At 41.7% G+C, this 26,797-nt stretch overlaps 1 protein-coding gene across 2 annotated transcripts in view; it reads left to right on the top strand.

The window, feature by feature from the left end:
* Positions 1-26,797, top strand: part of LOC309553519 (long-chain-fatty-acid--CoA ligase 6-like) — a 351,689-nt gene that overhangs the window by 188,331 nt on the left and 136,561 nt on the right. For both annotated transcript variants that reach the window (XM_082254765.1, XM_082254764.1), the window contains exons 2-3: positions 20,837-21,057; positions 25,388-25,502. In XM_082254765.1, coding sequence (XP_082110891.1) covers positions 20,837-21,057; positions 25,388-25,502 — 336 coding nt within the window. The remainder of the gene's footprint in view (positions 1-20,836; positions 21,058-25,387; positions 25,503-26,797) is intronic.

The raw sequence follows: 26,797 nt of genomic DNA, 5'->3' as shown, positions 1-26,797 counted from the left end.
AAGCCGCGCATGTATGAGCCTCGCTGCACTTTGTGATCGCTCCCACAATCTTCGTGAACCTGTAATGTATTCCAGAAGGCTACAGGGGAAGGAGGGGGGCCAAACTTCCTCTCAGATCGCCACGGCGATCGGACTGGAAGCGGGGGAGCTGATACTTGTCAAAATCAGGTACTTGCCCTCCCCCTTCCCCCCCAAAAAAGTGCAAAATGTAAATGAGGAAGGGAAGGAGGAGGAAGAAGAGCAGAACTTCCCCTTTTGAGTAAAGTTCCACTTCAATCACTTGAGTACCTGCCTGTATTACTCTTCATTACTAGGCTGTTTCAGTGCTGTTTATGAATGGTACAGGATAAATATAGGGCAGCTGATCTGCTGTTTAACCATTTGACCTCAGGAAGGTTTTACCCCTTTCATGACCAGGGCATTTTTCGCTATTTGGCACTGCGCTACCTTAGTCTCTGATAGGGTTAAACCTTTTATTATTCTATAGATTGCAACTAAAAACATCAGTCAATGTGCTCACATTATATTGTGCATTCTGCCCTGCACCCGGGTATAACCGCTTTTTCATGTTGCCGTCTGGCTCCACTACACCTCAGTGTGAGCGCCATCTGTGCCGGATACCTCACCGCTTCCAGGTGTCTCCAACAGAACATAATGACACTGCTTCCTGTAGCTCTGCCCTGACGTACCTTTCATCCTAATGACGTCCTCGGGAGGAGTTACGGGAAGCCTTTTGCTTACTTTAAGGCAGCCAATTAACCACTTGCCGACCGCCCACAGTATATTTGCTGCGGTAGTCAGCCCCTCACAGGCAAAGCGACGTAGTACTACGTCGCTAGCCTGTGAGGCCCTAGGGGGCGAGCGCGCGCTGCCGGAGGCGCGCTCCCGCCCCCGCTCGTTCACGGACCCCCCCCGCGCGTGTGACCACTAGCGATCGTCCGCTGTGAAGGGAGAAAGGCAGGCGGCTAATGTAAACAAATAAAAACAGAAAAAACACTGCGCTTTAGGAGAAGCAGCTAACACCTGAAATAATAGTACAAGTTCCAAATAAAATAATAAAAACAGAATGGTGTAGCGCTAAATTATGAATGACAAACACTTATACTGAATCAAAGTATGATGTTAACATATACAGTCCAAAAAATGAACACTGAAGTCTACAAAGGAAGGTATTGGCTGAAACAGTTTCCCAGGAAAGGAAAAGCTCCAAACAAATGAAGATAGGTTAAGATCAGGTGTGCCCAGGAGTAGAAATGAATCCACCAGACAATATAGTGAGAGATGGCTCCTTACCAAATAGCTCTTGCCACTAGATTATAGGTGGCTGAACGCTCATATGAAAGAGAGATCCTCCAATGTAGTGGAATGGCCAGGCAGGAGCATAGGTCACTCTCTCCAGGGACAACCAATCATAGGTCACAGGGATATCCAGTGTATAACCATGGAAACAAAAAGGGGAAACACTCCCATAGTGCATTACCTATGTATAACTTTAATAAATAAAAAGGGATGCACTCACATGTAAAAACTTTGTATGTCAGCGGAAAAAACAATGACATGCAGCCGCAGCGTTCCGGCAGAACATTCCTCCTCGGTTCATGGGTCACCCGGCAGTATGGTGGAGAGCTAACGCTGATGATCCATCCAAACACCAGGGACCAATACAAACTCTCGCGCCGTCAGGATAAACCACTATATGTTTTGTGATAACTCACGTCCTCTGTGGGTTGGTCCTAGCTGTATAACAAAGCCGCCTGTCATTCTCCCCTGTGTAAGAACAGAGATCATACGGTCCTGCTATGCAGGATCGTATATCTCTTTTGTTACACAACAAGCCACATCCCTTCACAGTTAGAAGCACGCCCCTAGGGACACACTTAACCCCTCCTTCTCCAATAAGGTTACCCCTTCCCTGCCAGTGTCAATTTACAGTAAAAGTGCATATGTATAGCACTGATTACTGTAGTAATGTCACTGGTAACTCCAAAAATGTCAGTCAGGGGTCCGATCTGTCTGCCACAATGTCGCAGTCCCGCAAAAAAAAAAAATCGCAGATCGCCGCCATTACTCGTTAAAAAAATAAAACAATAAAAATGACAAAAATCTTTCCCTTAGTTAGTAAACGCAATAACTTTTGCGCAAACCAATCAAAATATGCTTATTACGATTTTTTTTACCAAACATATGTAGCAGAAAACAAATTGGCCTAAAATGTTAAAAAATTTTGTTTTTACATTTTTTTGGGGGAATTTCATATAAAAAAAAATATTGTTATTTTTGCAAAATTGTCGCTCTTTTTTTGTTTATAGTGCATGATCAAAAAAATCGCACAGGTGATCAAATACCACAAAAAGAAAGCTCTGTTTGTGGGAAAAAAAGGACGTCAATTTAATTTGGGTAGAGCGTCGCACGACCGCGCAATTGTCCGTTAAAGTCACGCAGTGCTGAATCGCAAAATAGGGCCTGGTCAGGAAGGGGGTAAAATCTTCCGGGGCTTAAGTGGTTAACCATTTGATTTAATTCTGTTCTGTTTCTGCCTTAAAACCAACTTTCACTTTTTTAGAATGTTTTAGCAAGTCAACGATTCATGAATCAATATGTTTTATTATGCTTAACCTCTTGCCAACCGCCCCCCGTAGTATTACTGCGGTAGGGCGGCACAGCTGCGCAAAATCACATAGTACACAGCGGGAGGAGCGGCGGCGATTGCCGCTGCCCTCCCACGATCGTCTGAGAAACTGAGAGAAGACCCACCTGCTTATGTAAACAAAGCAAGCGGCTCTTCTGTCAGACAGGCAGGGAGAGATCAGTAGTTTAATCTAAGCTGAAACCGCGATCTCTCTGTGCCTGTCACAGAACCTTCCCCCTAAACAGTTAGTAATCACAGTTAGGCATACATTAACTCCTTTGATCACTCCCAGTGTTAACCCCTTCCCTGCCAGTGCCATTTATACAGTAACAGTGCATATTATTTAGCACTGGATTAATGTCACTGGTCCCCAAAAAGTGTCAAAAATGTTAGGGGCCCGATCCGTCAGCCGCAATGTCGCAGTCCCGCAAAAAAAATGCAAAAATGCCGCCATTACTAATTAAAACAAAAAAATAAATAAAAATGTAAAAATCTACACCGTAGTTTGTAAACGCGAAAACTTTTCCGCAAACCAATTAAAATACGCTTTTTGGGATTTTTTTTACCAAAAATATGTAGCAGAATACAAATTGGCCTAAACTGATAACAAAATTGATTTTTTTAATTTTTTTATTGGAAATATTTTATAGCAGAAAGTAAAAAATGTGTATTTTTTTTCAAAATTGTCGGTCTTTTTTTGTTTATAGCGCAAAATCTAAAAACAGCACAGTTGATCAAATACCACCAAAGAAATCTCTATCTGTGGGAAAAAAAGGACATCAACTGTATTAGGGTACAGCATCGCAGGACCGGAAAATTTGTCATTAACCACTTCCATACAGAGCAGTTAGACCCCCTTCCTTCCCAGACCAATTTTCAGCTTTCAGCACTCTCACACTTTGAATGACAATTGCTCAGTCATGCTACACTGTAACCAAACAAAATTTTTATAATTTTTGTCACACAAATAGAGCTTTCTTTTGGTGGTATTTGATCACAACTGGGTTTTTTTTTCTTCGTGATATAAGCAAAAAAAGAGCAAAAATTTTGAAAAAAAAACACTTTTTTTTAGTTTCTATTATACAATTTTGCAAAAAATTAATTTTTCTTCATACATTTAGGCCAAAATTTATACTGCTACATATCTCTGGTAAAATTAACCCAAATTAGTGTATATTATTTAGTCTGTGTGAAAGTTATTGAGTCTAGAAGCTATGGTACCAATTACTGAAAATTGATCACACCAGATGTACTGATGGCCTATCTCCTTTCTTGAGGCCCTGAAATGTCAGGATAGTACAAATACCCCCCAAATGACCCCTTTTTGTAAAGTAGACAGTCCAAGGTAGTTGAAGTTATAATTTTTTCCCACAATTCTTGGGAAAATGAAGAAAAAAAATTTTTTTTCTTTTTTTCCTAAAACGTTGTCAATTTATAAGCTATTTCTAACACATAGCATGTACACAGCAAAAATGACACCCCAAAGTTCATTCTGCTACTCCTTCTGAGTATGGTGATACCACATGTGTGAGACTGTTACACAGCCTGGCCACAAAAAGAGACTCCACGTCCAAGTAGCACCATAAGGCATTTTAGGAGCATAAATACACATAAAACCTTCTTACTACCTATCACACTTTTCAAGGCCCTAGAGCACCAATACAATGGAAAAGTCCACAAAATGACCCCATTTTGGAAAGCAAACACTCCAACGTATATTCTATGAGGCATTATGGGTCCTTTGAACATGTCATTTTTTTCCACAAGTTTTTGGAAAATGAGGGAAAAAAATAAAAACTTTTTTTTTTACACAAAGTTGTCAATTTATAGGATATTCCTAACACATAGCATGTACACAGCAAAAATGACACCCCAAAATACATTCTGCCACTCCTCCTGAGTATGGCAATACCACATGTGTGAGACTTTTTCACAGCCTAGCCATATAGAGGGGCCCAACATCCAAGGAGCATCATCATGCATCCTAGCCACTTGCCTAGGCCTATTTTTGACATTTGGTGTTTACAAGCTAAAATCAGTTGTTTTGCTAGAAAACTGCTTAGAACCCCCAAAGATTATATATATTTTTTTTAGCAGAGACCCTAGAGATTAAAATGGAGATTATTGCAATATTTTTTATCACACCGTATTTGCGCAGCGGTCTTCCAAACGCAATTTTTTTGGAAAAAATTCACTTTTTTTAATTAAAAAATAAGAAACCAATAAAGTTAGCCCAATTTTTTTCCATAATGTGAAAGATAATGTTACGCCGAGTAAATAGATACCCAACATGTCATGTTTCAAAATTGCGCACGCTCACGGAATGGCGACAAACTTTGGTACTTAAAAATCCCCATAGGCGACAATTTAAAAATTTCTACAGGTTGCCATCTTTGAGTTACAGAGGAGGTCTAGGGCTCAAATTATTCCCCTTGCTCTAACGATCGCGGCAATACCTCACATGTGTGGTTTGAACACCGTTTACATATGTGGGCGGGGTTTCCGTAAGCGTCGGTTCTGCGTGCGAGCTAACGGGGACAGGGCGCTTTAATTTTTTTTTTTTTTTTTTTTACTATTTATTTTATTTATTATTTTTTATTTTTACACCGTTTAACAAAAAAAAAAATTGATCATTTTTATTTCTATTACAAGAAATGTAAACATTACTTGTAATAGAAAAAGGCACGACAGGACCTCTTTTTTGTGAGATCTGGGGTCAAAAAGTCCTCAGATCTCACAAGTACACTAAAAGATAGAAAAAAAAAAAAAAAAATTATTATATAAAATGAAAAAAAAAAAAAAAAAAGGACCTTTAAACCGGTTGCTAGGCAACAACATTTTCCGTAGCTCCGGTCCTCCAAGACCATAGAGTCAAGTGAGGGCAAGCTTGCCCTCACTCTACATCCTGTCTGTGAGGATCCGGGACCGGATCGTTTTCCCCGCTGCTGGCGGGTCCGGTAAGCGGGGAAAAGGACCGGACGCGGCGGAAGGGGGGGGGGCACCTCTTCCGCCATCCCGGAAGGGTGATCCCACGGCGAATCCGCCGCTGGGACCACCCTTATCGGAAAGCCAACCGTCCACCGTTTAAAAAAATACCAGGGTTATGGCAGCTATCTGCTTCCATAACACCAGTATTTAGGTTTAAACGGAGGACTTATATAAACCTTTTTGGACTTGGACATGGTGGCTGTATGAAGGATGACAGGTACTCGGGCACTTTGTTGGGCAGGTGACAGGCAGGTGACAGGTACTCTGGTACTGATGAGCAGGTGGCAGGTACTCGGGTACTCCGATAGGCAGGTGACAGGTACTCGGGTACTCTGATGGGCAGGTGACAGGCAGGTGATAGGTACTGATGAGTAGTACTGATACTGATAGGTGATACTGTACTGATGGGTACTGATGATCAGTACTGATACGTGATAGGTACTGATGATTACTGATGAGTAGTGATGGGTACTGATGAGCAGGCGGCAAGTACTCGGGTACTTCAGGCGTCAGGTACTCTGATGAGCAGATGGAAGGTACTCGGGTACTCTGATGGGTAGGTGACAGGTACTCGGGTACTCTGATGGGTAGGTGACAGGTACTCAGGTACTCTGATGACGGGTACTCCGTTGACAGGTACTCAAAGTACCAGAGTACCTGTCATCAGAGTACCCGAGTACCTGTCATCAGAGTACCCGAGTACCCATCATCAGAGTACCTGAGTACCTGTCATCAGAGTACCTGCGTACCCGTCATCAGAGTACCTGAGTACCTGTCATCAGAGTACCCGAGTACCCGTCATCAGAGTACCCCAGTACCTGTCATCAGAGTACCCGAGTACCTGTCATCAGAGTACCCGAGTACCTGTCATCAGAGTACCCGAGTACCCGTCATCAGAGTACCCGAGTACCTGTCATCAGAGTACCCGTCATCAGAGTACCCGAGTACCTGTCATCAGCCCATCAGAGTACCCGAGTACCTGTCATCAGAGTACCTGATGGGCTGGTGACAGGTACTCGGGTACTTTGATGGGCTAGTGACAGGTGCTCTTTATTGGGGGGGGTGGGCAATCAGTGTGTTTGGGGTGCACTGTATTTGGTAACTAGCTGTTACCACACTCTCTTCCTCACACAGGATCAGTGTGTGAGGAGGAGAACACGGTGACAGCTAGTTACCGTGTTCTCTGTTGACATTTGTGACCGGCTGTGATTGGACACAGCCGGTCACGTGGTAAAGAGCCAATTTCATTGGCTCTTTACCTAGATCGGGGATCGAGATCGGGGATCGACTCTGTCCGAGGGACGAGCCTCGTCCCCGATCGCTGCTCTGCGCGCCCCCGGGGGCGCGCATTGCAGAGAGAACGAGCGGCTCGTGCTGGAGCCGATCATGTGATCGGCTGTGATTGACACAGCCGATCACATGGTAAACAGCCAATTTCTATTGATCAGGGATGGGCTATGTCCGAGGGACGAGCCTCATCCCTGATCGCTGCGATGCGCGCCCCCGGGGGCGCGCAGTGGCAGCTAGAGCGGGCGGACGTCATATGACGGCCGCCCGGAACGGAAAAGCCATCCTGCCGGCGTCATATTACTATGCGCCGGTATGGATGTGGTTAAAGTAACGCAGTGCGGAATCGCAAAAAATTGCCTGGTCATTAAGGGGGTAAATGGAGCTGTAGTGGTTAAACATTACTAGCTGAAATTTCTGTATAGCTATTATTTTTGTTTCTTCCATATGTTCGATACCTATCAGCCATAGTAACAATAATGCATTTAACTTGTGTGTATATAAATTTAGTTTCATTTTGGGAGACCTGCTGTCTTTTGTTTTGTCCTCTCCAATGGCCTTCTACTCAATGGCATAAAAATAAGCTGGCTTGCATCCCTACCATGACATTCCTAATGTGCCCAGATACATTATGTTGGGTATAGCCTTTTCTAATATTAATATGGTCATTAATTCTTCTACCCAACTCTCTTGTAGTACGACCCATGTACTGGTGGCCGCACAGGCATGCCAGCATGTAGGTGCCATATGCTCTTTTACAGAAAACTAGAGACCCCATCTCAAATTTTCTTTTATTTCGATCGGATTGAAAATATGTTTATTTTCTATCTTTATATTTACTTACAAGCTACACAATTTTGGCACCAGAAAAACCCTTTTACATTAAGGAAACTTCTCCCTCTAGTGGGGGGGGGGGGGGGCTTAACCACATTTTTTAAAATCATATTTCTCAATGCTTTAGCCTTCCTATAAATACATTTAGGACAGTTGGGTGTTTTGTTTTGTTCCTAAACAAAATGGGCCGGTGGGTTTTTATAATACGTTCCACTTTCATTAAAATCTCTATTGAATTCCATGATAAATGCATGTGTTATGTGTATACGTGTTGGTAATAAAGAACTTTTGCACTTTATTTAAACATGCGTTTTATGCCATTTATGATAAGGAGTGCTTTATCTTGAGAGTATTGATTATTTAAGTAAACATTATGCTTTATACAGCAGCTGTAATTTAGAGCATGTTTAGCACAGATGTTAGCGCCGGTTCACATACACGCGACGCTACTTCCCGGGGCGACCTCCCGAGATCGCGGTGCGAGCAGCGCGCCGCGACCTCGGAGCAGCCGCCACGGACTTCATAACATTGAAGTCTATGGCAGTCGCCTCCTGGTCGCCCCAAAGAAGCTCCGGACCCTTTTTCTAAGTCGGAGCGACTTGTGTCGCTCCTATTAGAACGGGTCCGCAGCTTCCCTATGGGAGGCGACCTGCGGCGACCTGTGAGGCGACCAGGTCGCCTCACAGGTCGCCTTAGTGTGAACGGGGGCTTAATGGTTTATATCCTGCTACATGTCTTTGGTAAACAAAAACCCAATAAGTGTATATATGATAAGATGAGATGGTATATATACTGGAATTTTTCTTTCTTTGTTTTTTTATACTAGTAATGGCTTTAATCAGTGGCTTATAGTGGGACTGTGTGGTGGAAAATCTGACACTAACATCACCAGTGACACCAATACAGGGATCAGTGCTAATACTATACACTGTCAATGTACTAATGACACTGGCTGAGAAGGGGTTAACATCTAGAGGTTATTAGGGGTTACCTGTGTTCCTAACAATATGTAATGTGTGCATTATGTGATGAATTTACTAATTGATTTGGCTGATTTTTCTCCCTCCTTTGCATGGAAGAAAAACAACCAAATTGCTGCCCATTGTATAGAGCCCTCTGATGTTAGTAAACACGGGGCTCTGTACTGTGATTCGTTAAGCCAATTAGCAGGTCCTGGCCATAAATCATTGACCTATGCTTTCTGACCAACATGTTCTGTACCGAATCACAGCACAGATTGGGCGGTACGCACCACCTACCTAGTAATACCAGATCACGTACATGTACATGATCCGGGGCAGAGCAGCCACCCTGTCACTGTAGATGTGCATGGGATGGTCTGCAAGTGGTTAAAGACATATTCCTGTAGAAAAGAGGTTAATATAGAACTAAAGGCAAAACTTTTTTCATTTTGGATAGCATAGGAGAAGGTTATTACCCATGGCATTTATCAGGGTCACCAGAACTAGCATCCCCATTGGAGGACTTCCCATCTATTCCTCTTCTGGTGACTACTCAAAATTTGGGATTTTCTTTCACTTTCACTCTCCGTGATAATGGTCTCCAGGAAAAGAAGATAGGGTGAATCTTACTAATAGGGACACAAACAGCAATGAAAACCTGACAAGGGTTCAAATCCCTGTCCACTCTAAAACTAAGTTTAGCCTTCAATTATACTTTAGGCTTCTTTCACACGGTCCTCCTGCGCAGGCGGATCCGTGTTGCTCAGCGGGGATCGATCCGCGATCCCCGCTGAGCCGGGTGGATGACAGCTCCGTCTCCGCTTGCAGAGCGGAGTGGGAGGTGTCTCAGCACCCGCTGCCCTCTATGGGGGATCGGAGGAGAGCGGACCGCTTGTCCGCTCTCATCAGATCCGCTCCGCTCCGATTACTGAACGGATGGAAAAATAGGGTTTCCATCCGTCCAGATTTCAGCACAGGATCGGATGCGGATGGCAGCGGGTGTCAGCGGAGGTGACCTCCGCTGACACCCGCTGCCCCATAGAGCTGCATGGAGGATCCGATCAGATCCGCCTAAAAAACTGACAGGCGGATCTGATCGGACCGCCCGTGTGAAAGAGCCCTTTGTTAGAACCAATGTGACAGACAGGAGGCACACAACTGCTTCTGGATGAGTGGATGTTGGCTCTGTAACTTAGCTCTGATTACAATCAACTTTTCCAACCTTCTGCATGATTTATATTTACTGACTTACATTCAGATTATCAGTATTCTTACCCTGGGCAAGCAAGTTGGAAGCAAAATCTAGTAGAAAAAACGGTCTCAAGTAGATGCTTTACATGCAGCCATACTTCAGCTTTGCAAAGGCACCACCTATCCCATTCCTTCCTGCTAACTCCATCTTCACTAGACTCACAGACCACAGAAGAACAATACTTTCAAAATTGGTTGTATCCCAAGGTTTTTTTATCTACTAGTCACCATGACATGATCTGTTAAATGACAGACTGAATAAGCTTTTTTTTTACATTTATACAGGATTTCGTTATTCCATCCATAAAATAAACAGTTGATCATTTAATTTATTAATTTATTAGGTTAACTAAAAGCTGAACTTCCAGTATGAATTTTATTGCATAGTTACATTGGTTCAGCCTAGACCAAGGTTAGTAGATATTCCATACCTGTGAGTGGAAGTAAAAAATCAGTGTAGTGATCATCACGGTCTTCCAAATCCTGTGCCAAGCAGCTGCCCTTCTGCATAGTGAACCTGACGCAGCCTCCATTCCATTAATTTGAGACTGATTCTGACAATTCCCTGATTGGACGAGGTGATGATCATGGTGTCACTGCCACATCGTCCAATCAGAGAGCGCCTTGTATTCACTGAAAAAAAGGGAATTCTGTGAAGGTTGGCCACTACAGTGATTCTTTGCTTCCACAGTGGTCCCACAGGTATAGAATATGTGTACTTTCCATGCTAGACCAATGTAACTTTGCAATGAAAAGCATAACTGAAATTCAAAAATAAAATTGAAGTTTAGCTAGTGTACAATTTTGGCAATGCCATTGTAATTGCGGGTGATGAGGACTGCATCCATTTAAGTGCCATTATAATCCCTTATTTGCATAGGGGAAGATGACAAATTAGTTAATCAAGTCCAAAATTGCTAAACTGGTGGGGAAGTTAAGAGAGAGTGGAGAGCTCCTCTCTGAAACAGGATATTTTCTTCTTTAAGTGCCAGTAATAAGGAAAATTGATAAAATATCCATTTTGGGCAGAGCTTTGCACAACCACTCCAGCCTATCGCAGGCAGACAGTGGGACCTGACAATATCTTCATTAAATTGAAAGCCCAACCTGGCCAGAGATTCAACAGAGAGCAACAGAGCTTACACAGCGATAAGACAAATTACACGGTCAGCAGCTCAGTGGTGAGCCTTCACAGTTTATAGAAATCTACTTGCATGCAATGAGATGGGATGAAATCAGCTACATGGCAGATCAGTACTCTGCTGGGTTCAACTAGACTCAGCTGAGTGCCATCAACTACACACAGTTTGTTCAGGCTGGATTCACACTGCCGCATAGAGCGGCTCACAGCAGGGATCCAGTGCGTCCCTGTTCACCGTTTCAGGTCCGAGTTCAGTCTGAATTTTTGGCTGCATTCGGACCTGAAACAGAAGACGCACAGGACTCCTGAGCCACTCCGGAGGTATGTGAACCGGCTCCATAAAGAGTCGGTCACAATCTCCTAAAATGCGAATTGGGACCTGAAATTCGGACCTGCGATTCGGACCTGAAACAGAAGACGTACAGGACTCCTGAGCCACTCTGGAGGTATGTGAACCGGCTCCATAAAGAGTCGGTCACAATCTCCTGACATGTGAATTGGGACCTGAAATTCGGACCTGCGATTCTGACCTGAAACAGAAGACGCACAGGACTCCTGAGCCACTCTGGAGATCTCCTGACATGCGAATTGGATGCAGGGAAACCCACATCCAATTCAGAATAGTGTGAACCTAGCTTTAGGCAGCTCAGTATCATGGAGCACAGCAGTCCACTCCCTTAGCACTCCTTCACATTGAATTTTGCGACTTTATCTGAAATGGCACAATTTCAAAGCAGCATGTCAGTGTGACTTGGAAGACATCTGTGCAGCTTCATGCACAGATATGTCTGTAAGTTGCACCTGAAATCGCCAAAAATATTGCAGGAACTACTTTTTCGAATCGATGCGGCAACGCAAAGTTGACATTGCACTAATTGCACTGATCTGAATAGTGCCATTGCCAACAATAGGGTGCGACTTGTTATGCAATTCGCCCTGTTAAATCTCATGACAAGTCCCTCCGGTGTGAACGGAGGCTTACTCCTGCATGTCTGGTCCCTCCCATTTTGTGCAAGTTGCCAAAAAATAGTAATGGACTCTAAAATAGGGTTCTTTCTACGTGGGCACCTTAAAGTAGAACTAAAGACAAAACTTTTTTTTAAATTTTGGATAGAGTTACCCCTGTCAGTTTTTTCTTTTTTTTTTTTAATGTTTCCCATTTGGGAAATTTCCCTTCACATTCTGTCCCATAGCCAAAACTGCAAATTAAGGGAATTCCTTGGGGGCCCCCAGGTCACCACAATTACTTTCCCCATTGCAAGATTTACCCTCTATTATTGTTCTGGGGACAACCCAAAATTTGGGATTTTCTTTTACTTTCACTTTTCACGATAACAGTAAACATGACAAATAGAGAGAATGAATCTCCATAACAGGGGCATATTTAGTATTAAAAACCTAACAGGTTTAAATCCATGTCTTTAGGGACAGGTTTTTATTACTAAATATGCCCCTGTTAGGGAGATTCACCCTCTATCAGCAACATGTGCTCATTGCAGGGATACTATTGTGTTTTAATTTCAATGAAAGGAAGGAGAACACAATTAAATAATATACCTTATCTTATTTGCCTATATGTGTTTAGTGACCATTTTTGAGACATTGAATCTTTTTCAGATTTTCCCCTCCTTTGGTACCTTATCCAACTTCTAGATTCCTTGTTTCACAAGAGGTTGACTTTGATCAGCAGGGGATCTGTCCGCTGCACCCCTGTTGATCAGAGCAGGGCTGGGTGGATGACACATCTGCGTCAGCTCAGTTTCTGCAGAGCAGACACAGACAGAGCCAGCTTTGCATTATGGGCGGCTGGGAATAAATAGACTCCAATCCACCTAGATGGAGGATGAATCCCCTTCTGTTTTTTTTTTTTGCAGACTGGATTGGATTGGAAGTAAGCAGGTGTACACAAACAAACAACCAAAAGTCAGTTTGCATCCACTGGTCCATAGGGGTGATTGGACCATCTGATCAGCTCCGCCCGAAGAACTGATAGGCAGACCTGTCGTGTGAAAGGGGCCTAAACTGCGACCCTTTGCTTGCTTTTATTTAGCCCTTGGGGCACTATTCTTCCAACTGACACCAGGTCATAATTCCTGCCACTGACACCAACAATATGGCCCTGTTCCTCCCACTGACGCCAATAATGGGGCACAATTTATTGCCTCTTTCCCTAATACCAAAGATGAGGCATTGTCCACTAACGCCAGAACATTTTCTACTCCCGCTGGCCACAGCCTGGCCCCTAGAGTCTAAAAGACAATAAACTGGCCTTATATTTATAATGTTTTGAGATCACCAAATCGTGTTTATTTAAAAGTTGTTAAATAAAAATTGTAATGTTGTTCTTGATGTCGTCTATGAACCAATTTTAAACAATACATATTTTGTACCTTACACTACTGTAGCTCTACAGTAAGTGGAGAGATACGCAAACTATTTTTACATATGTCCCTCAATGCATTAACAATAAGGGTGTAGAATCCTGGATAATAAGGCCATTGATTTATAATGTATCCCTGCTTGGTATCAGGATTATCTGGAACTAGAACATGATTACATCAAACCTTGTTTTTCAGAGTTTTATGAGGTCATTTTATTTTTGTTTACATAAAGAAACCTAAAGCGGAGTTCCACCCATTTTTAATAGGTTGGAATACATAGATCTATGTAATCCCCTTTAAAACGGCTTTTACCAATGGAAACTTTTTTTTTTTTGCTAGTAAATACCTTAATTTCGGCTTTATTCCTCCTCTCCTCACTTCCTGGTCCGATCGGCGATGACGTCATTCGGCGATCCGCAGTGTCTGCTGGGATGTATTCTATTCCAGAAATCTCGCAGTAGCTGTATCTGTACTGAGCCGTGCCTGCCCCGCCTCCTCTCATTGAGTTGCATTGCATGAATGTATTAAGGCCGTTCTCTGCCCCTCCTCCGCCCCGCCTCCTCTCATTGAGTTGTATTGCAATACAACTCAATGAGAGGAGGCGGGGCGGAGGCGGGGCAGAGAACAGCCTTAATACATTCATACAATGCAACTCAATGAGAGGAGGCGGGGCGGAGGCAGGGCAGAGAACAGCCTTAATACATTCATACAATGCAACTCAATGAGAGGAGGCGGGGCGGAGGCGGGGCAGGCACGGCTCAGTACAGATACAGCTACTGCGAGATTTCTGGAATAGAATACATCCCAGCAGACACTGCGGATCGCCGAATGACGTCATCGCCGATCGGACCAGGAAGTGAGGAGAGGAGGAATAAAGCCGAAATTAAGGTATTTACTAGCAAAAAAAAAAAAAAAAAAGTTTCCATTGGTGAAAGCCATTTTAAAGGGGATTACATAGATCTAAAGTTCCAAAAATGGGTGGAACTCCACTTTAAAGCAGAATTAAACTTTGCGAAACAAATGTATAAATGAACCCCCTGCAGGTTTATGCTATAATGTTTTAGTACTGTGAAAGGATGCCGTACAGTTCTTCATTGTCAGTGCTTGGGTGCCTTCACCCTCTCTCGCTTAAATGGCCAGGCCGTGATAAAATCACTCCTTTAGGGTCTCCTCCGTTTAATGTCACTTTGATTTTTGGCACAGGGATTTTTTTTTTTTAAAAGTTGTAGCCTACTTTTTAATATAGAAAAGTCCTCGAGAAACCCAACGGGTCACTTGTACTTTTTTTGGTGCTGGAAGATAGATGGGAAGAAATTGTCAATTTAAGCTTATGTCTCATTAGATACAATGAAGATTTACCTTTGTAATCACGAAGTAGTACAGTAGTACATAGGTGACACAGCTCTTGTGAACTTTGGGGATCACAGGTTTGGCTTATGATCTTTTTATTGTTTAATTTCTAGAAGTGTTGGTAAAATAATCCTTTAGGGCCAAATCACACATTTACATTACCTTGCTGTAATGATTGAATGGGCTGTCAATGCACCAAAATGTCCAATAAAGCTAACATAACATTTTTTGCATTGCAGCACACCACAATTCACAGTAGTGTGTTACCATGCTTTGCAACGCACTGCAAGATATGTGTGTTCCCTTTGTAAATTGGGGTTCCATGAAACTGAGTGCTACCAAAACACACTGACATATGTAACACAGCAGTGTGAATGGGCTTTTAAACAAACCTCACTAGTCATATTCACCAACTGTACATTGTGATACATGTTTTGGAAAAAAAGACTCAACACCTTTTCTTACATAGCCAGGTTGAAAATGACACGCATCTATCTATCTTACCCAATAGATAGAAAATAGAAAATCTTATACACACAGATGATCCAGAGGGAGGCAAAAAACAATAAAGCATGATTCAGTTTACTCCAGGGGGGGGAAAAAATCCTTCCACGTTCCCCATGAGGCAATCGGATATATTCTCTGGATTAACCACTCCTGTGGTTATTACCTATAAATGTTAGTATTCAGTTACATTTTGTGCATTTAGGAATGCATCCAGCTCTTTTATAAAACAATCTACTGACTGAGCTGGACGGAACTAATTCTTGACATAGTCTTTTCCACATTTTCAGAGATTTAAGTGCCGGTTCACATATATGCGATGCAGGAATCCTGCGAATCCACTGTGGGTTCCCGCATCACATTCAAATCGCATGCAGTTTACACTGCCATATGCTAATCGCTGGGGGTATCGCGTTGCAAACTGTCAGTTCGGACATGAATCGGATCGCATAGGTGTGAATCCCAAAAAAGAGTTCTGTGCGTGTTGTGTCTGAATCCGATGCAAATTCAGCCATACAATCTGTATGGCTAAATTTGCATCGCATGTGATTTTCAGAGCAGTGTGCTCCGAATCACGTGCGATGTCTGTCATTGCACTGATGTGAACTGGGGCTTACTGAGAAGAAGACTGTACAAATGTGTAGGTTAAATTTCTTTTCCTTCAGATATAAAGAGTGCCCCCTTGGCCCTTGGACCTGAAAGTGAATAACTCAACACTAAGTTCACTATATGGACCCCTTATGTATTTATACATGTTGATCATATCCCCCTTTAATCTCCTCTTCTCAAGAGAGAATAAATTCAGTTCCTCTAATCTCTCCTCATAGCTGAGCTCCTCCATGCCTCTTATCAGTTTGGTTGCCCTTCTCTGCACTTTCTTCAGTTCCCTGATAACCTTTTTAAGAACTGGTGCCCAAAACTGAACTGCATATTCCAGATCTTGCTAATGATGTGTACAGGGACAAAATTATGCCTCATTCTCTCGAGTCTATACCTCTTTTTTTTTTTTTAATCTTTTTATTGAGTTTAAATTCAACACAACTCACAGAACAAAGAAAGACAAAATAAACAAAACAAAACACGTGCATGTGGTTCAATTGCAGTAGTTACATAATACAGAGATGGCAATCCGTCACCCACGCAGGGGTCGGAACATAGCATGAAGTGAGGCAATCGAAGTTACAGAGTCATTCGGATACAAGTAGGTGGCCCAGGGGAGCAGCGGGCAATGCCCAAGGAGAGTCTATACGTCTTTAATACAAGAAAATATTTTGGTTGTTATAGAAATCGCAGCTTGGCATTGCATGCTATTATTAAGTTTATGATCTACCTGAACACCCAGATCCTTCTTCACCATTGACTCCCCTGGTTTTTCTCCTCCTAGTATGTATGATGCATGCATTTTTACCCCAAGTGCATAACTTTTTCACTTTGACAGATTTGACACTTTTTATTTCTAAATATGTGGGGGTTACTTCTCCTAATAAAAATACAAATATTTGGCAGGAAAATTATATAGCTTACAACAGTAGAGTGCTTAGAATGTGTACCTTGCATACAGCTGTGTTTTTATATAGAAAACTAGGTTTGATTATGATATTCTGCTGAGTGCGGGATGATTGCTATATTTCAGTATGTTTAGCACAGAATAACGTGTTGTTTAGAAATGACATCCAAGTACTCCACAAAGAGCAATTGTTTTGAAGTGTACAGCTACTGCATCCAACAGGGCTAAACAGTAGAAAATGGCAGAGGTTTTTGAGAAGAATTTGATTGGCACCATGAACTAACATAGTAGGCCTAAAGTGAACTTGTAATTGCAAACTACTCAACTGCCTTGATTTTGACCTCAAACAATAGGATATGTGAAATGGCTTGTAAAACTGCAAAAAAAACTTGTTTTCCACAACTGGTTTAGATCTCAAAGTGGGTCAACCCACCCAAAATTGATTATGTATATTTGAATAAATGTTGGGGGTTTAATCATGATACAGTTCTGAAGTACAATTTGGGGGAGATCTATGCACCAAACACCACTTTTCTCAATAATATTACATTAAGGAGAGGGGAACAATCAAAATTACATCCTTACTCAATAAACTCTCTAGCACTGGAGTCAGAGGATTGCAGTTTCCAAGCACCAATAGTGAGAAAGGACTCCTAGGGTATGATTAGTAAACATGCCAAGTACAGTGGGTAAAATAAATATTTGATCCCCTGCAGTTTTTGTAAGTTTGCCCACTTACAAAGAAATGAAGGGTCTATCATTTTTAATCATAGGTGTATTTTAAATGATAGAGACAGAATATCAACCAGAAAAAACATGGGGAAGTCCAAGGGAAGCCCGGAAGGACCCTGCAACCATCACTTGAATTTGTGATTTTATACGCTGTTTTTAGCTGGATGTTTTGTAAGTGCAACTCCCTTTTTTACTACAAATAAATTAGTCTATACATATTGCACTATGGAAGTGTTCCTTTGTTTTCATATATGAACTTCGTTGGAGGAGTATGAGTGGAGAGATCATATATATGGTTTGAGGGAGACCTTACTTTCCTCGTGCCCAACTTGACCACCTGTAACTCAGTGGTCAATTACATCTGATTTGCAGTTTGTAACAAACACTGAAGGTGTGGAGTTGGACTTTTCCTCTTCAGTTGATACCACTTTCTCTTTACCTATTACTACACGGGATTTGGATAAGGATTCATTCCACTTCTTTTTTCTATGGGCATTTATCCATTCTTTTTAACCTTATATTGATATTTCAACGAATGTTTACTATTATAACTGATGAGCTGAGTTTGTATTTTGATCATCAATTTCAGAGCTGCACTAATGTGTATATGGTCTATTTTGGAGTTTTGTATTTTTACTTCAAGTGCTGGCTGCTTATTCCTACTTCTTTTACTTAAGTGCAGTGTTTTTCAATTTTTTAGTAGTAGAAGATTAATTTAAATCTGTGCTTTGGACAGGGCCCTTTCCCCTACCCACTTCTGGCTAATCATGGTAAAAATAAAATAATAATAAAAAAAAACAAAAGCCCCAAATATTCTAAATCTGTGTGATGTTACATGCTGGCCAACAGGACTTCACATTTCAATTAAGGCAATTGGGGCTTTGTACAGAATGCTTTATAATATGTACTTTATAAACAATGATATGACAATAATTTATACTTGGTTAACCACTTCTGCCCCGCCCACCGTACATATACTGCGGCACTCTGCTGCTGCTGGGCAAAGCGACGTACCGCTACGTCGCTCGCTCAGGCGCCTGTGGGGGGCTAACGTGCGCCACCGCCGGCGCGCTCCCACCCCCGCTCATTACCTGGGGAGCCGGCGCGTGTGACCGGTGGCTCCGATGGCCGCCGGCCACTCGCGATCTCCCACAGCAGAGGGAGAAAGACAGACAGCTGATGTAAACAAAGCCGTCTGTCATTCTCCCTTAGATTATCACAGAGGCTATGCGATCCTGCTATATAGGATTGCATGTCTCTGTGATGATCTCACAAGCTACGCCCCCTGACAGTTAGAATCACGCCCCTAGGGACACACTTAACCCCTTGATCACCAGTAAAGTTAACCCCTTCCCTGCCACTGTCATTTTTACAGTAACATATATTTATAGCACTGATTACTGTAGTAATGTCACTGGTACCCCCAAAAGTGTCAAAAATGTCAGTCAGAGGTCCGATCTGTCCGTCGCTATGTCGCAGTCCCGCAAAAAAATCGCAGATCGCTGCCATTACTAGTTTAAAAAAAAAGAATACAAATTATATAAATCTTTTAGTAAACGCAATAATTTTTGCGCAAACCAATCAAAATACGCTTATTGCGATTTCTTTTACCAAAAATATGTAGATGAAAAAAATTGGCCTAAAATGTTAAAAAAATTAGATTTTTACATTTTTTTTTGAGAATTTCATATAAAAAATTGTGAAAAATATTGTTATTTTTTTCAAAATTGACGCTCTTTTTTTGTTTATAGCGCAAAAAATAAAAATCGCACAGGTGATCAAATACCACCAAAAGAAAGCTCTGTTTGTGGGAAAAAAAAGGACGTCAATTTGATTTGGGTACAATGTCGCATGACCGCGCAATTGTCTGTTAAAGTCATGCAATGCCGAATCGCAAAATAGGGCCTGGTCATTGAGCAGCCAAATCCTCCGGGGCTAAAGTTGTTGAAATACTGTTTGCTTATTAAAAATGTATTGAAATAATAATAAAAAAAAACTTAAAGAACCTTCAGAGATTATAGAATGTGCTTTGACTTGTGGAGAATATATAAAAAAAAAAAAGACTACAGCTCATATACAATGAATAGTAGGGCATGACCTCTTGGATTTCAGAAGGTAGAAGGTATTTAATAGGATTTGAGTCTTTTCTCGTTTCTGATCCATTTGTTACTGTGTGTATGCATTCTATGGGTCACAATGAATTCTATTTTCACCTTGCCTTTTATTTTTATTTAATATACATGATATAGTGTTGTTATTAAAAATTAGAAGCCACAACTGCAGTCCTATAAAAGTCAATAAATATTAGTCTCAAGAGTGGGCAGTTTAGGTGAAATGAAGCCGAGAAGCCATTAGCTCAGAAACAGAATTAAAACAAGCACATAGGGGCTGCTTATCTGTTTAACTACGTAATAAACTGCTCTAATCCCCAAAATGACCATATGTTTTATGTGGACATACATAAACTATTTCACCATATGTGTTTAGAAAATTTTACAGCTACTAAGAATTGTGTGTGTGTGTTTGTGTATCATCCCCCTTCAGAAGGGATTTACTAATACAAATACAAATGAAGACACTGAATGCTTTAGGCAAAGTGGTACATTTCCTATACAACAGGTTCCCTGCAAAACAAGTATCATTCGTTGATTGTGCTTACCTTCCCTGCACTCTTCTCTGATGCTATGATCTGCCACCCACGCTTATGAAATATCTAATCCTTCCAGGTATGGGGAACATATGATACTCGCCCTCCCTCTTTCCCGCTATTTAGTGCTCTCCAGGCCTAAGTGCTTTTACATTGGAAGTGCATGATCAGGCTTGTGCGGGAGGAGGGTCTGACATCAGATTGGGGTGGTATGTGAGCCTGAGGAAGGTACTGTATCTGTAGACATCTTGTGTTGCCTGTGTGCACTGCATCTAATTCTTTGCATAGGTATCATAGGGGTTTTCATTACGCATTGCCATAATAAAGACGTAAACTGACACTTAAAAGTGTACATACAATCTGATTATATACTAATGGCAGTAGTTTCATGTTTGCTTTACTTGTCTTTGTTCAAGTTTTTCTAAAGCAGTTCCATGAGTTACTTGTTTATTGGTCGTTACCTTGTTAAATAGGCCTGATTGTTTTACACATTGTATTAATTTGATTATTCTACCATCTAAACATCATAGAATATATCTCGATGTTTTGATATGGTCAATATTTACAAATCATTTGAGCACCTGTTTGTCACTTAATATGTTCTGTTGTCTTTTATCCCATAGAGTTTGTTGTTTCCATAATTGACAAGATGGAAGCACGGGAGATCTTGAGAAGCTTGAGGCTACTAGAGTTCGAAGACTTCAGTCAGTTTCTCCGCAGTGTGCCAGCCGCCACATTACTGGGATTAGGTGCCTTTGCCGCAGTCATTGCATTCTGGCTAGCTAGTCGACCAAAAGCTGTGAAACCACCATGCAACCTCTTAATGCAGTCAAAAGAACTTGAGGTAAATATGGTCTATGCATGTTCAATTATAACTAAAGGCTAAAACCTTTGGATAAAATAGGAAAACAGTTAGAAACCTCAGTCAGGTTTTTACTGCAGTGTGTTTTCCCATTTGCAATGGGGATCATTTTCAGAAGGACAGATAGTGATGGTAAATGTAAAAATGTACTATTACTAACTATTACTAGAATTAAAAAAAAAAAGAGGTGAAATGCCCTAATGGTGATACTTGATCCTGTGACAACTGTCTAACAGGAGAATCTGCTCTCTATTTGGAAAACCTTCCCCTCGTTTCATGCTGTGTCATTGGGACAGGGAGTGAAGGTACAGGCCTAATTCTGCTTTAAAGTGTATTTAAAGGTATTTTTTTTTTCATTTTGGATAGAGTAAGAATGGGTTAGAACCCATGTCATTTTTTTTTTTGCCATCTGTGTCCCATAGGGGAGATTTTCCACTCACATCCCAAACAGGAAGTGAGAGAGAATCCCTCCAAAGGGAGAGACCCCCAGGGTGTTACCAGAACTAGAGAGGGTAAATTTCCCTAGCGAGGAGATTTACTGCGATACATACCTGACAGGTGTTCTGATCCCTCCTCACTCTATAGAAAACTTACATATTTTTTTTAAGATTTTTTATTTGTTATCAGTGGGGCACTCATAAGACAAGACTTCGACACTGTATAATAAAAGGTAGTAGGATTGACTGTATATTGAACAGAGAACAGATAGCACCTATGCACTTCCGCAAGTGATCACGTTAAACCATCTGGAGTGCACATAAAGGAACTGCTCATTATTTTCAGGCTTTAGGGTAATGTTAGATGACCATTTTCAGCATAGCATCTGACGACAGTTAAAAAAAAAATGATATATTAATTAATATTTTAGTTATACATTATGTCCCTTATTCTGTCAGCTGAATATGTGGTCAGTGTATTATACGACTGCACACTTTGATTGTGGTGTTTCCCTATGTCTCTCACTAGTGTAATGTACATCGCACTAAAACATTGCAGAGGTATTTAATCTTTTTTGGCCTTGCTTCACAGTTGACATATTTTTTTTTCTGCTTTTGCATAGCTCCCAACTGTCCCTGATTTGGAGGGACTGTTCCTAATTTGGAGGGACTGTCCCTGATTTGGAGGGACTGTTCCTAATTTGGAGGGACTGTCCCTGATTTGGAGGGACTGTTCCTAATTTGGAGGGACTGTCCCTGATTTGGAGGGACTGTTCCTAATTTGGAGGGACTGTCCCTGATTTGGAACAAAGTCCCTCTGTCTCTCTTTCCTCCTCATTTATCCCTCATTTTGGTCTGATCTATATAGTTATATATAAAATGCATTATTTATCTTTCAAAAAGTGTTTCCCAGCGCTAAACCTTTCATCCAATTTCTAAATTGGTGCATTTGTAAATTTCACAAGCCAGTGATAAGGAATAGTAGTGGTTAAAAAAAAAAAAAAAAACACTTGTGGCTTTAACTAATCATTTTTTTTTTTATAATTCTCCTTTAACCACTTAAGCCCCGGAAGATTTTACCCCCTTCCTGACCAGGGCCTATTTTGCGATTCGGCACTGCGTGACTTTAACGGACAATTGCGCGGTCGTGCGACGCTGTACCTAAACGAATTTGACGTCCTTTTTTTCCCACAAACAGAGCTTTCTTTTGGTGGTATTTGATCACCTGTGCAATTTTTTGATCATGCGCTATAAACAAAAAAAAGTGTCAATTTTGCAAAAATAACAATATTTTTCACATTTTTTATATGAAATTCCCCCCAAAAAAATATACAAATCAAATTTTTTAACATTTTAGGCCAATTTGTTTTCTGCTACATATGTTTGGTAAAAAAAAATCGCAAAAAGCGTATTTTGATTGGTTTGTGCAAAAGTTATTGCGTTTACTAACTAAGGGAAAGTTTTTTGTCATTTTTGTTGTTGTAACGAGTAATGGCGGCGATCTGCGATTTTTTTTTGCGGGACTACGACATTGGGGCGGACAGATCGGACCCTTGACTGACATTTTTGACACTTTTGGTGTTACCAGTGACATTACTACAGTAATCAGTGCTATACATATGCACTGTTACTGTAAAAATGACACTGGCAGGGAAGGGGCTAACTTTATTTGAGAGGGGGGGGGGGTTAAGTGTGTCCCTAGGGGCGTGCTTCTAACTGTGATTGGATGTGGCTTGAGGTGTAAGAACAGAGATCAACGGTCCTACATAGCAGAACCGTATGATCTCCATTCTTACACAGGGGAGAATGACAGCTGGCTGTGTTTACATTAGCTGCCTGCCTTTCTCCCGCTGTAACGGACAATCGCGAGTGCACGGAGGACATCGGGTCCGCGGGGCACACGCGCCGGGGGGGGGGTCCGTGAGCGAGCGGGAGCACGCCTCCAGCGGCACGCGCTCGCTCCCTAGAGCCTCACAGGCTAGCGACGTAGACCTACGTTGCTTTGCCTGTGAGGGGCTGACTGCCGACGTAAATCGTCCTTAGGCAGTCGGCAAGTGGTTAAGGGGGGCGTGGCAGGGATTCCCATCTCAAAAAGTTGGGAGGTATGCTTTTGTAATAGTTGTAGGTATAGTCCAGGTTTTAAAATTTGGTATGAAATAGGATTTGTATGTTTTTAAAATTGTAGAGCACAATTTGGTAGCAGTATAGTCTTAAGCCTGCTTTATTTGTTCCCACATATCAACAATATAAAGTTGACTGGGGTTCCAGACTCCCTGTACTCCAAGGACATTGTGACAAAATGTGAGGAGAAATTTCTCTAATAGAAAAAAGTAAAACATATGTAAAAACCTGAAAGGGGTTCTAATCCTTTCCCATGCTATCAAAAACTATAAGGCCCCTTTCACACTGGTTTGTTTCAAAACTACCAGTAAAACACTGAGTGCTTTTGCGGCGCTTTGACAGCGCTTTTGAGGCATTTGCAGTGAGGTTTTTAAAGGACATGTGACTCAAAAACTGCTCTAAAACGCTGTGGGGCATTTTTAAGTGCCTTTGAGGCATTTTAGAGGGACTTTTGAGGCGCTTCTCTTTATTTTTAATAGAGAGGTGCGTTTTTGGGGGCGTTTTTTTTAGTTCTGCAAACATGATCCAAAGATGCTACATGCAGGATTTTTTTCACCACACCACCAGCGCACCGCCAGCGCGCCGCCCCAGTATGAAAGAATTCATTGATTTTAATGGAAAGCATTTTTCTTGAGCTTTTCAGGCTTTCGTTTAATGCAAAAGTGCTTAAAAAACTCAGTGTGAAAGGGCTCTAAATAGCACGTCTATATTAGGTGATATTATAATCAGATGATTTACCAAGGCTCTGGGTTACTTTGAAAACTTTCGCTATGCCCATTAACCACTTGCCGAACGCCCCGCCGCAGATATACTGTGGCAGGGTGGTTCAGCTGTGCGAAGCGTCATATGCGTACATCAGTTTACGGAAGCGGTCCTGGGGGCGAACGTGCGCCGGTGGCGGGGGATGCCAATCCACAGGACAGGTGGCACCCCCGATCGCTCCCCTCTGAAATGATCGCTCCCCTCCTATTTAGGATCACAGGTTTCTGTATTCATTCCACAAGTCCCTCCCCCATACAGCTAGAAAACAGTCCCCCTAGGCTCACACTTAACCCTTTGATGACCCCATGGGCTAACCCCTTCCCTGCCACTGTCATTGTTACAGTAACAGTGCATATTTTAGCACTGATTATTGTAGTAATGTCACTGGTCCCCTCAAAAGTGAAAAAAATGTCAGTTAAGGATCCGATCTGTCCGCCGCAATGTCGCAGTCCTGCTAAAAATCGCAGATCGCCACCATTACTAGTAAAAAATAAATAAATAAATAAAAATTACATAAAACTTTCCCCTAGGTTATGACGCGATAACTTCAGCGCAAACCAATCAAAATACGCTTATTGCGAATTTGTTTACCAAAAATATGTAGCAGAATACAAATTGACCTAAGATGAAAAAAATTAGATTTTTACATTTGGGGGGGGGGGGGGGGGGAATGTTATATAGCAGAATGTAAAAAATATTGTTTTTTTTTTTTTTTCAGAATTGTCGCTCTTTTTTTGTTTATAGCGCAAAAAATAAAAATTGCCGAGGTGATCAAATACCGTCAAAAGAAAGCTCTATTTGTGGGAAAAAAAGATATCAATTTTTTTTGGTACAGCTTTGCATGACCGCGCAATTGTCGGTTAAAATAACGCAGTGCCAAATCGCAAAAGATGGCCTGTTCCGTTCCAGAAGTGGTTAATATCGTATCAAACTGAGGACACTTCAGTAAAATGACATAATCTGTTATTCGTATCCTTTTGTTTGTGTTGTAGGCTGGTGATGGTGCCCGCCATTCTGTGTTAGGAGATGGCCCAAAGCTGCTCACACACTACTATGATGATGCCATGACAATGTATGAAGTATTCCAGAGAGGACTACACATATCAGGTAAGATCAAATAGAACTGGTCTATTGAGGTTTGTTCCACTGTACAGAGGAAAACAATGTCAAAATAGTAGTCAAATTCATTTATTTTTTCAGTCTGTCCTGTTCCCTGTATTTTGACTTTAAAGCGGCCTCTGAAAAGTTTTTTCAGTAAAAATACCCCCAGGACAGTCAGGGCTAGTACATTTCATAATGGATAGCCTCTGAACTGTCCCAGGTCACACTTACCTTTTAGAAGAAATACTTACCTTGAAAATGTATTGTCCAGCGCTGCCATCTCAGGTGTGGGCAGCTGAATCCAGGGCGTCCTCCCCCCAGAAGCTGTTTAGCAGGGAATGACGCGCCTGCACCGGAACTGACAAGCGGGGCGGTGCAGGCGCATTGACTCCTGGGAGCGATGACGTTCAGCTCCCAGGAGTCAACACAAGCAGGAAAAGACGGCGCGGACCACGGCCGCAGAGGAAGGAAGTAGAAGGAAGGTAAGTATACTTTCTTCAAAAACAAGGTAATTAACCACTTTAGCCCCAGCCCTATTTCGGACACTTTTTGTTCACAAGTTAAAACCAGTATTTTTTCCTAGAAAACTACTTAGAACCCCCAAACATTATATATATTTTTTTAGCAAAGACTCTGGAGAATAAAATGTCGGTCATTGCAAAATTTTTTGTCACGCGGTATTTGCGCAGCGGTCTTTAAAACGCCATTTTTTTGGAAAAAATTTGAAAAATCACATTTCACTGCATTTAAAAAATACTAAACAGTAAAGTTAGCCCATTTTTTTTGTATATTGTGAAAGATGATGTCACGCCGAGTAAATAGATACCAAACATGTTACGGTTTAAAATTGCGCCCCCCCGTGGGATGGCGACAAACTACGGTCAATAGAGATCTCAATCTGCGACGCTTTAAATTTATTTAACGGTTACCAGTTTAGAGTTAGTGTGTAGCTCTTTTTTTTAAATTATTGCCCACGCTCTGGCGATCGCGGCGATACCTCACATGTGTGGTTTGAACAGCGATTTCATTTGCGGCTCGACTTGCATATACGTTTTTTTTTGTGCGCGAGCTAACGGTGACGGGGACGGCTAAATTTTTTTTTTTTTTTTCCTATTTATTTTTTCTTTTTTTTTAAACTTTATTACAGGTTTTTAAAAAAAAAAAAAAATCTGATCACTTTTATTGCTGTCACAAGCAATGTAAACATCCCTGGTGACAGCAATATGTCGTGACAGGTACACTTTATGGAGGGATCGAGGGTCTAAAAGACCCTAGACCCCTCCACTACACTTCCCTGTATG

This window comes from Pelophylax lessonae, assembly GCF_965119305.1.
Source record: "Pelophylax lessonae genome assembly, chromosome: 4".
Classification (NCBI taxonomy): domain Eukaryota; kingdom Metazoa; phylum Chordata; class Amphibia; order Anura; family Ranidae; genus Pelophylax; species Pelophylax lessonae.
This window is presented reverse-complemented; position numbering and strand designations above follow the sequence as displayed.